The sequence below is a fragment of the Choloepus didactylus genome, chromosome 1, assembly GCF_015220235.1.
Source record: "Choloepus didactylus isolate mChoDid1 chromosome 1, mChoDid1.pri, whole genome shotgun sequence".
In the NCBI taxonomy this organism is placed as follows: domain Eukaryota; kingdom Metazoa; phylum Chordata; class Mammalia; order Pilosa; family Megalonychidae; genus Choloepus; species Choloepus didactylus.
This window is the reverse complement of record NC_051307.1, coordinates 210,450,032-210,462,228: the sequence shown is the minus strand read 5'-3', so window position 1 is coordinate 210,462,228 and position 12,197 is coordinate 210,450,032. Positions and strand designations below refer to the sequence as shown.

Sequence of the window (12,197 nt, the reverse complement as noted above, 5' to 3'; positions counted from 1 at the left end):
TACAGACCAATTTCTCCAATGAATATAGACACAAAAATTCTCAACAAAATACTTGCAAATCAAATCCAACAGCACACAAAATAATAATAAACCTTGATCAAGTGGGTTTTACTCCAGGTAGCAAGCGTGGTTCAACATAAGAAAATCAATTAATGTAATGCATATTTACAGAACGAAAGGAAAAAACCACATGATTATCTCAATTGATACAGAGAAGGCATTTGGTAAAATTCACCATCCTTGATTAAAACACTTCGAAAGAGGAATAGAAGGAAACTTCATCAACATGATAAAGGGCATATATGAAAAACCCACAGCTAAGACATACTAAAGGGTGAAAGGCTGAAACTTCCCTCTAAGATCTGGAACAAGACAAGGATGCCCACTGTCACCACTGTTATTCAGTGTTGTGCTGGAAGTTCTGGCCAGGGCAGTTAGGCAAGAAAAGAAATAAAATCATCCAGGTTGGAAAGGAAGAAGTAAAACTCTCAATGTTTGCAGATAACATGATTCTATATTTAGAAAGTCCTGAGAAATCTACAACAAAGCTACTAGAGCTAATAAGTGAGTTCAGCAAAGTGGTGGGATACAAGATCAACACACAAAAGTCAGTAGTGTTTCTATGCACTGGTAATGAGCAATCTGGGGAGAAAATCAAGAAAAAAATCCCATTTACAATAACGACTAAAAGAATCAAACACCTAGGAATAATTTAACCAAGGATGTAAAGGACTAGTATGCAGAAAACTACAAAAATTGCTAAAAGGAATGAAAGAAGACCTAAATAAATGGAAGAACATTCCATGTTCATGGATTGGAAAACTAAATATTGTTAAGATGTCAAGTTATACCCAAATTGATTTACAGATTCAATGCATTCCCAATCAAAATTACAACAGCCTATTTTGCAGAAATAGAAAAGCAAATTATCAAGTTTATTTGGAAACACCTTGGAAAAGAAGAATGAAGTTGGAGGACTTACACTTCCTGACTTTAAAGCATTTACAAAGTGACAGTGGTCAGAACAGCATGGTTCTGGCATAAGGATAGATACATTGACCAATGCAATCAAATTGAAGTCCAGAAATAGACCCTCACATCTATGGCCAATTGATTTTTGACAAGGCTGCCAAGTTCACTGGGTAAGAATAGTGTCTTTAGCAAGTGGTTTTAGGAAAACTGAATATCTGTATGCAAAAGAATGAAAGAGGACCCTTATCTCACACCATATACAAAATTAACTCAAATGGTTCAAAGACCTAAGTATAAGAACCAGGACCATAAAATCCTAGAAGAAAGTATAGGGAAGCATCTTCACAATCTCGTGGTAGGCAATGGTTTCTTAGACTTTACACCCAAAACACAAACAATGAAAGAAAAAAATAGATAAATGTGCTCTCCTAAAAATTAAAAATATTTGTGCGTCAAAGGAATTTGTCACAAAAGTGAAAAGACAACCTACTCAATGGGAGAAAATATTTGGAAACTACATACCCAATAAGGGTTCAATATCCAGAATATATAAAGAAATCCTACAACTCAACAATAAAAAGGCAACCCAATTTAAGAATGAGCAAAAGACTTGAATACACATTTCTCGAAAGAGAAAATAAAAATGGCTAAAAAACACATGAAAAGATGCTCAAGATCACTAATGATTAGGGAAATGCAAATCACACCCACTAGAATAGCCACTATTTAAAAAACAGAAAACTACAAGTGTTGGAGAGGATATGGAAAAAAAAGAAATATTCATTGCTGGGGGGGATGTAAAATGGTGCAGCCACTTGGAAGACAGTTTGGCACTTCCTCAGGAAGCTAATTATATAATTACCGTATGATCTAGCAATCCCACTTCTAGATATATACCTAGAAGAATTGAAAGCAGGGACTCCAACTAGATATTTTCACACTGATGTACATAGCGGCATTATTCACAATTGCAAGAGACAGAAGCAGTCCAATTGTCCATCTACTGAGGAACAGATAAACAAAATGTGGTATATACATAGGGTGGAATATTATTCAACCCTAAAATGAAATGAAGTCCTGATGCATGCAACAACATGGATGAACCTTGAGGACATTATGTTGAATGAAATAAGCCAGCCACAAAAGGACAAATATTATATGATCTCACTGTTACAAACTTTTAGAATCTAGAATATAGGTTATCAGGATATAGATTGGGCTTAGAGAATGGAGAGTGGTTGCTTAAATTGTACGGAATTTCTATTTAGGTTGATGGTAATGATGTGGAAATGGATGGCGGTGATGGTAGCACATCATTGTGAGTGTAATCAAAAACGTTACTATAGAGGTGAATGTGTTTGAAAGGGGAAACTTTAGGGTGTATATATTACTAGAATAAAAATTAAAAGATAAAACATAGGACTGACTGTACAGCACAGTGAACCCTATGTGTAGCTGATGGTCTATAGTTTTTAGTACAAGTATACAAATGCTCTTTCATGCATTATAACAAATGTATGATAATAATACAAGGTGTTACTAATAGGGTAGTGTATGGGAAAAAACACACCTGTGTACATTACGGATGATGGCTAATATGATTTTTTAACCTTTCATCAATTGTAACAAAGGTAACTACTGTAAAAAAATAGTATTATTTTTAAAATGTACTAATATCTATTACAACAAATATTCCACACCAATATAAGGTGTTGGTGGTGGGGTGGTATATGGGAATCCTATATTTTGTGCATGATTGTTTTGCAAACACAAGCTCTTCTAGAAAAAAACCCATATACAACCTACTGGCAAAGACAGGAAGGCAAAATGCAGGGGATGACCGAGGAAACTCGAGAGGGAAGGAGTGGGGAGTCCTTTTTCATGGTTCCATCGTGTTCAGATTTGTGGCCCTGTTATTATTACCTAACACAGATTTTCAGAGCACATTGAAGACTTTGTTTTATTTTACTTATATTCTATCCACCTTATGAGAATTATGTATAAATTTCCTTGGCCCTGCACCCTGAGTTGTACTACTGATTATGATGGCTGACATTCACCCTTACTGGGTTAAAGAATGGGCCTTCTCAAAAGTAGGTGATGAATGCACAACTATATGATGGTGCTGTGAACAACTGACTGGATGATTGTATGGTATGTGAATATATCTCAATAAAATTGAATTTAAAAAATAGTAATTAGAGTGCCTATTAAGCGCTAGATCCTCTGCTGAACATTTTCTATAGTACATTATCTTAATCCTTCAACTCTATGAAATAGGGATTGTTATTCCCACTTAACAGGTGAAGAAATGGAGTCTCAAAGAGAGTAGGTAACCTGCTCGAAGTCCCACAGCAAGAAATGGGGGGAGCTGCTATTGGAACCCAAGTCAGTTCTGCCCCAAATACCAGTCTCATAACTCCACAGGGTACATGGCCATCAGAAGTGATTGAAGTTTTCCTTTCTAAAACCCAAACTCTTCGGAGCTGTTCTGGAAAGGGCCTTTATCCCTTCTCAAGGTGGTGGGAAAAAGTCATACTTGTTTTCCTGAGGTAGGAAGATATGTTCTGTTGCTCACCCTGATGCCCGTTGCTACTGACCTCATTCCTTCTGATTCCAGACACACAAGTGAATTTGACATCATTCCCTAAAGGCATTTTTGAATCCTGATTTTCCACTCCTACTGTAAACCTTTCCTCATTTTTACTGCACGCTCTCCTGTGGGTGGAGAGCTTATAACTTTCCTTTCCAGCTTTCATCAGGTGTAACTTCCTTCAGACAAGAAGCTGCCCTTCTGTCTCAGCAGTTTCTCTTCTGCTGGATGCCCCTCCCTGGCCTTCCCCTCAGTCCTTCTCTGCAGATGGAGAATCACTGGGCAACAGCGTCCCTGGGACATTGTTGAGGCTGTGGGAGATGCTGCCTGGGCAGAGGGCTGTGCTTCATAACTGCGTGCGTTCACTCTGTGCACAGGCCTGGCTCACTTAGGTGGCTGAGGGCAAGGGCTATCCTGTGTAGAAGCCAAACTGCATGGCCTCGTGGCTGAGAAACCTGTGGAACCAAGGGCCATTTTGTTGCTTGGATTTTGCTGACTGTGCAAAGAAGTTCTAAGACAGAAGAAATACAGCCAACACTGACTGATGCTCCATCGGTGAGGACCTGGCTTTGCAGGGTTCTGCACTGGTGTACTTTTGAACCAGAGTTCCTGAGGGGTTTCATGAAGGAGCCTTCTCAGGAGGGTGGATTTCATTCCCTGGAGCTGCCCATTAACCCCACCTGGGTGCCAGTGTTCGGCTGGTGAGAAGGAGAAAAATATCCGGAGGTTCTTAGGATGCTAGATTAGAGTTGTTAAAAGTAACTGCAGCTCATGTGAATGACCTGGAAGCCTGGGGGTGGGGGGTGGGGGGAATGGGCAAGGGGGTGTAAGGGGTAAGGGGTTGCTGAAAACTAGGGACAGCCCTTCTCTGGGAAGGTTTCTTCTGGCTGTCCCCAGTGGAGAGTGATGGGCTCAAGTTGCCCAAGAGTGCCCCCTGGATTGGTGAGCTTGCTCTGAGGCTTTTTCCTTGGCTGTGAGGCCTGATCGCATGTGGCCCTGCTAAACTGGTGCCCTTCCACAGGGAACTCCCAGGCTGCATTCTTTCAAGGGCACGCTCTGCCGTGTCTCGTGGGGCTTCTCTCTTTTTGATAGGGTGGTCGCTCTCTGGGTCTGGAGTCAGACACATCTGGGTTTGAATCCCAGCTTGGCCACCTATCTACTGCCTGTGTAACTTCTCATGAATGGCTTAACCTCTCTGAGCCTAAGTTGATCCCATCTCTAAAATGGGGTGATGATAATATACCACAATATTATATAAAATATATTATGATACAGATATGTTATCTATTAAAAGTATATAATGCCCTTATAGTATGTTACATATAATATTATGATATCTAATGCCATTATAACACTATCTGAACATTATGCATTAACATTAATATATGATATGGTATGATATGATATAATACAATATAATAACCTAGCTTATAAGGTTGTTTTGAGACTTAGATTATATAGGTATAGGGCTTAGCACAGTCCCTGGCACATCATGTAACTTGATCACTCTTATTTATTGTGACTGTCATCTTAAGTAGGCTGCAATATGTAAATCAAAGGCACATTTACTCAGAATGTACTGGAATATGTCGTTGCATCAGAAGCACTGGAGCTCATCAAATAATTAGGAAAGCAAAGCCCAATTATAACCCAGGAAGGGAGGGAGCAGTATCCAGGGAGAAGCACTGTTGATATCTAAGTAGTTTTTTTTTTTTAAAGGGAGAAATTTCTTTTCAGAAGGACTCCAGCTAAAATGTTACTTAATAGAGAAGGGTATTAAATCTAAATAACCACCCACGGGTTCTCTGCTTGTCTTGCGATGTTATTAGCCTGAGTATGTGGGGAGGAGGGGGAGGCAGAAAAAGAGAGTTGGATATAAAGAAGTATCAGGTGGGAGTTTCTCTCTGTTTCGGTGAGTTGCCGGAGCTCCTGTGGCAGCCCAGGTCCGTGGTTGCTGTGCTTGGGGCCAGGCTTTAGGGGAAAAGGGAGGGAGCCCCAGCTTATGCGTGCTGAGCACTTAGCAGTAACAGTTCTGGAGTTAGAGCTCTCCCCTCACCTTGAACCTATGTAGGTGGGTACTATTTCTCATGCAAAACCGAGGCTAAAAGAAATTAAACTGCCTTCCCAGTGCCACACAGCTAGTAAAATAGTATGGGATCTGAGGTCTGGACACTGAGATTGGAATCCCAATTTCACCTGTGAGAAGCTGCTTAATATATCTGGGTCTCAGTTTTCTTATCTATTAAATGGATACAGTGATGAACCTCACAGAGTAAGAGTTCAACGAAATTAACTAAAGTTTTAACATATGCTGTGTTAAAGACTCAATACCTGTTAGCTGCTGCTATTATTATAATTACCTTGTATTTTGTTTGTCTTTTTTTGTGTGGTAGAGCCAACCACGATTTTTGCTCAGGTCTGACATACTACAAAACCTCTGCGATGTTCACCACATACTTTCTGCCTTGCCTTGCTGCTGATTGCAGCACAGAGGTCTCAAGATAAAGGGGTGCCTGTCAGACAAAAAACCCAGCACCACCCTTATGGAACATCAGTGACTAAAACCTCAGGGAGAGGCCCTGATGGACCCTTTTCAGGGATGCTTTTCAGTACGGTGCACTTACAGAAAACATGAAATTTGGATATCCTGGACAGACATAAAATTTGAGGTTGGGGGAAGTAATTTATCACTCCTAAAAAGATTGAAAAATGTGTCCTTATAGGTATGTTGGCAGTTACAAAATTTGATTCCATCTACAAGAGATACAAGGTGCTTCAGGCATGCCTGGGGCCTTTCGGACACCTGTGATGTCTTCCCCTCTTTCTGCCTCTGTGCTGAGCTGACTTGAAGCAGCCATCATCATTTTTAATAAGATTGGTTCATGTTGAGAGATGTGTAAGTGAGGAAACCCATTTCAACTTCTTAGGCAGTAGCTAAACGTCCTGTTTATCATTGCCTTTAAAAACCTGGAGCTCAATGTGGCCTTCATGGAAAGGACTCCACAGCATGTGTGTGCGGTGAGGGGTGTTCCAGGCTGAGCCAAAGCTGTAAACATCACCTGACAGTGTCCATTTGGGAACTGCTTGTGTGTGAGAAACAGAGATTGGGAGTTTGGTCTGACTTTTTGATCGCATCCAGGTTGAATTTTAAATTTTATTTTTCAAGGGTGAAGGGTTGAATGTTCTAATGGACTTTGAGGCTTTCTCCTGGCAGTGTTAGGAAGGAGCTTGGAGTGAATTCGCTGTTAGATTGCAAAGATGTAGAATGCTCCAGCAGCCATGTTGTTTGTCTGGGTTATTTCTCCAGGCATCTGTGTCTTTTCAATAAACCTGCATCCGAAGCCTGTGATTTCCTCTGAACATCTAACCAATGAATAACGAACATCCTATCTTTCCTCCTCTTCTAGGTCTAAACGACACCGGCAAAACAACTTCCTCATGTTTCCGTCTCCGAAAGCCTGGAATTTCAGAGGGGTAAGTGTTTTCCCTGGGAAACTCCTGCGATTATATGTCCTATTCCCCGTCTGCCCAGCCTCCAGGGGTGACCCTGCTTGGGCTGGCTTTACCCAGCTAAGTATCCACCAGGAAAGCTCTGTGCTTTACCACTTGCGGAGCTCACGTTTGCATCAGCAGTTGTGGTTTAAGTAAAAAGTCCAAGTGGCCTGGTGAATTCCCTCTGTCACTCACCTGGCCTGCAGGTATCGGGCTTGCAGGGAGGTATTGTGGAGAAGGCTGAGTGTCAAGGTGATGGGGCTGGGATTGTGGCTGGATTCTCTGGAACCTGGAGGGAGCTAGCACATAATAAAGAAAAAAAGAAAGAAACCAGAAATGTACAGTCTGTTAGTACATAGATTTATGATTTCTCAGGAGGCTTTGTTTTCTACAAGGAGAAGTCTGTAAACTACATACAGATTTTAAAGGGACTCAAAATTATCCCAATCACAAAGTCATAAAGGGTGAGTGGTGATCAGGTCTAACCTCCTTCATTGACATAATAGTGATGGTGATAATAATAATAGTCAAAATGTATGGAGTACTAAAATGATTTAGCACTGTGTGCTAAATGATTTCTAGTACTGAGCTCAGGAACAACCTTGCACGAGAATGTTTTGAGCCTTGTTTCATCTCCTGGCCCCTGCCCTGCACTACACTCCAACACATGTTGCACTGGCCCACTCACTTCATCTGTTGGGTCTCAGCCTGGCATCACCTCCTGTGGGGACCACAGAGTTAGTAGCCCCTCCTATGGACCCCTGCACTTACTTATCATTGTGCCTGATTAGCACTTACTAAAATTTGAGATTGGCAACCCCAGGCATCAGGTATTCAGCGACCTTGTCACACTCTTCCTGGTCCACTGCTATAGCCCGAGGTCTAGCACAGTGCCTGTCACATAAATGCTTAATTAATATTTGTTGAATGAATGAATGGAATCAATGAATAAATTAATCAATCTCCTACATCTATACAATGCAAAAGCTACATGTTGCCTTTAGATTGTGTTTCAAGTTCAAGTCTTTTGTCTTTTCAGTAATATTCTTACTGGTTCAATACACACTTCAGTATCCCACAGAGATCTTAGTCATTTTCCCCAAGTACCGTATTAAAAATAAATATATGTCATGGAAGTATTTTCACTGAATGCAGAGGGAAATGTGTACAGGTCCTACTGAATGCAAGTCATGAATCTCCTAAGCTGTTTGTGGTTTTATGGGTAAGATCCCTATTTCTCTAAGTGTGTTCAATTGGATAATAATAAGCACTCAGTGATTAAAAAGCTTGTGTGTGCAAATAAATTTGGGACACACTGGGTACACCAAATTAACTGTGTTCACTGCTGCAGAACTTCTCAGAACCTTTGAAGTGCTGATGTGCATGGAGACTCCTAAGGAGAGTTTATGGCTTTGTAGCATTTCCCAAACTCATTGACTGTGAAACCCTTTGTTGTCCAAGTAATTTGTATACATATTGGAACAGTTGATGTTTATAGTCATTGTTGAACTGTAGAGAAATTGGATTTCCTGTGAGGAACTTAGCTTTTTTGAGGGACTTTGTTTCCAAAATCCTTTCACTGTTGACAGTGGCCACTAACCAAGGATTGGGGTACACTTAGGGTGACCAGCCACCCCAGTTTTCCTGGGACTGGTTTGGTTGAGCACGGAAAGTACCATGTCTCTGGAAACTCCTCAGTCTTGTGCAAACCAAGGCGGTTAATCGCTGTCTTTCCATGGGCCCTTTTCAACAGTTTCTCTTTGAAAATGAGAACAACTCTGGTTTATAGAGCTTATTGCTCAAAGGAGCCTGTTAGATACACACTTGGTTTAAGTGCCCCCATTAGCCCCATCCTTGCTAAATCTCTCTCACCAGTAACATTTAAAATTAGTAATTTCTGAAGGAAAGAAAAACTGCTTCTGGCTGATTACAACCAAGTAGGTACAGAACGCAGCACAGTGTTGGCTTCATATGCTCTGTGGCCCTCAAATTCCTAGCTATCTCACAAGATTTTCCCAATAGTTAAAATTGTTCCAGTGAATGGAGTTGTTGGATGGTAAGGTCAGTTGTGGTGTTTATACTGGTCTCTTGTCCTTGCTTTTATTTGTTCTAGGCCCTGGGCCTTATTGGTCAGTTACACAAACTGATATTAGATATACCGGAAGGAGTTGGCTAGGGGCCTGGCCAAATGCTAGACTCCTCTGTGGCCAAATTGATTTCTCTCTGTCTTGGAGCAAGTCTCCACTGACATAGTGGGGGAGGAAGGGAACCCGACCAGATGGAAATGCCATCACTCCCAGCCAGGACGCACTTTTATAACCATGAATGATTATGGTGATAGAAATTGAGGGTCGGGGAGATCTCAGAATGCCAGGATGAAAACTCTGAGGTATTACCTAGCTGATACCTTTTCTATAATTTCTTTTTTTTTTGGTAATTTTCTCTCAGGCCTGTTGGGTTGAGCTCTCCATGCTATTCTAGGGCAGGATGCGCATTTTGTGAGCTCTTTATTTTCTTTATTTAGAAAGGTTTTAGAATCTCTGTGTTAGCAAACTTTCAATATTCATATACATGCCAGGAAAACCCATTATATTATAAGCATTTGAAATTCCATTCCTCTTTGACTTATCAAGAGAAAGGATCCTGTGTTAGTTTACCCAGGTCCTGGGCATTTGTAGGTTCTTACGTAGGGTGGGAAGGAAACAGTGGTGAGTGATGGGTGGGGAAAGGCAAGAGAACCATATTACTCTAGACGAGAAGTGATCAGGGCAAGATCCAGGTGGCTGAGGAGGGTCTGCGGCAGGGACATTCTGGGAAAAGAGACAGGTGTTTCCAAAGGATTTTAAAGAAGGTCTTGCTGAGTGAATTGTGTTATTGTAAAGCCCTCCGCGTTGTCCCTGGAAACCTTTGCTGCAGATCTACACTACTCCTCAAGGTATTAGGAATTGAATTTGTGGTTTCCTTTTTTTATGTTTTGCTGGGATGTATGGCTGTAGAGAGGCCCAGAAAGGGCCAGTGATGCTCAGATTACATGTCCTCTCTACTTACCCCGTGGCTTAGCCCTTTCACGGGTTGTCATCATTACTTACTGCAAGTTGTGTTTGTCCCTCACTTCCCAGGCCATGCAAGGAGCAGAGGCCCTGGGTGTTGCCAACCTTCTGGAACTCTGCCCTCCCTCCAGCAAAGGGTGGAGCTCCACGCCATCATCTCTCAGCAGACCTGCAGGCGCTGCAGACGTGGTCATGGAGAGATGCCAGAAGGATGGCTTTGGTTGGGCGGTAATGGTGGGAAGGTTTTGAGTAAAGCCAGAGCAGAATGGGAGGAATGAAAAGGCAGTGGAGATGGGCCCTGGGGCATCTTGCTCCGAGGGGGCTCTGTCAGGTGCTTTTTGCACATCTGGTCCCCATCTGGCTGCAGCAGTGCTGAGCTCAGAATTTCCACCCTTCCTTGTCAAAATGTTTGCTGTAGCTCCTCCCTCCAGTTACCTGAGAGGTAGAGAAGGAGACGCAGAGAAAGAGAAGCTGGCTGACTGATTCAAGAGGAAACTCATTCTAGAAATGTGACTCTCTGGAGCACAGCTCCTGCCACTGCCTGTAAGTTAATTGGAAAATTCTTAATGAGGACCTACTGCATGTAGTAGGTTTCAATTAAATATTGACCATATTTCAGGACCTGGCTTGTCTTGTCTCCTTCACTAGTGCCTGTTCTTTATTCTTGCCTAGGGCATTTGGGGAGAAATTGCTAGACCCCAAGGCTTCAAAGGGACTTTGGGCATTATAGCCTTTTAATTTTAATTTTTAGATGAGGAAAATGAAGCCCAGTGTATTAGTCAGACCCTCCCCCCTTTTTGGGTAAAGTTTTTATTTTGAAAGAATTTCAAACTTACAGGAATGTTGCAAAAATAATACACAAATAATACAGAGAACTCCAATGTACTTCAATATCTCTACCCAGATACCTAGCTTTACCACCTTTTGACATTTTGCCACATTTGTTATAGCTTTCTGTCTAGATCATCTGTCATGTCTGTCTGTCTGTCTGTCTGTCTGTTTTCTAAACATTTGAGAGCCAGTTGCATGTATCATGCTCCTTTATCAACTTAATATTTTCATTATATTTCCTGAGAACAAGGATATTCACTTATGTAATGACTAAGTATAATTATCAAATTTGAGAAATTTAACATTGATACAAAACACATAATTTTTTCAATTATCCCAATAATGTCCTTTTGGGCATTTCCTCCATTATTAGATGCAGTCTGGATCATGTATTGCATTTAATTGTCACTGTCGCTGTAGTCTCTCTCTTCTTTATAAATATGGTAATGTGTACAACATAAAATTTCCCATCTAAACCACTTCCAAGGATACAATTCAGTGGCATTGATCACATTCACAATGTGCTACCACTTCCACCATCCATTATCAAAATGTTTCCATTGCCCCAGAGACCCTGCACCCATTATGCATTAACTCTCCATTCTCCCTCACCCCTGCCCCTGGTAACCTGTACTCTACTTTCTGTCTATGAATATGCACATTCTAGTTATTTCACATAAGTGGAGTCATACAATATTTGTCCCTTTGTTTCTGACTTGTTTCACTCAACATGATGTTTTCAGGTTTCATCCATGTTGTAGCATGTATTAGAACTTCGTTTGTTTTTATGGCCGAGTAATATTCTCTTGCACGGCTGTACCACATTTTGTTTATCCATTCATCAGTTGATGGATATTTGGGTTTATTCCATCTTTTGGCTATTGTGAATAATGCCGTTATGAACATAGGTGTGCATATATAGGTTTAAGTCCCTGCTTTCAATTCCTTTGGGGACGTGGGAATACTGGGTTATATGGTAATTCTTTGTTTAACTTTTTGAGGAACTGTCATACTTTTCCATAGTGGCTTCACCATTTTATATCCCTGCCCCCCTCCCAGTAATGTATGAAGGTTCCTATTTCTCCACATTCTCACCAACACTTATTTTCTGTTTATAAAATATAAAATAATAGTCATTCTAATAGGTGTGTTGTAGTATCTCGTGGTTTTGAGTTGCATTTCCTTAATGGCTAAAGATTTGAGCATCTTGTTGTATGCTAATTGGCAATTTGTATATATTTTTGGAGAAATGTCTATTC

General features: G+C 41.0%; 1 protein-coding gene across 1 annotated transcript in view; it reads left to right on the top strand.

Moving 5' to 3' along the window:
- Positions 1 to 12,197, top strand: part of ARHGEF3 (Rho guanine nucleotide exchange factor 3) — a 342,674-nt gene that overhangs the window by 115,508 nt on the left and 214,969 nt on the right. The window contains exon 3 of the mRNA XM_037798698.1: positions 6,973 to 7,039. Coding sequence (XP_037654626.1) covers positions 6,973 to 7,039 — 67 coding nt within the window. The remainder of the gene's footprint in view (positions 1 to 6,972; positions 7,040 to 12,197) is intronic.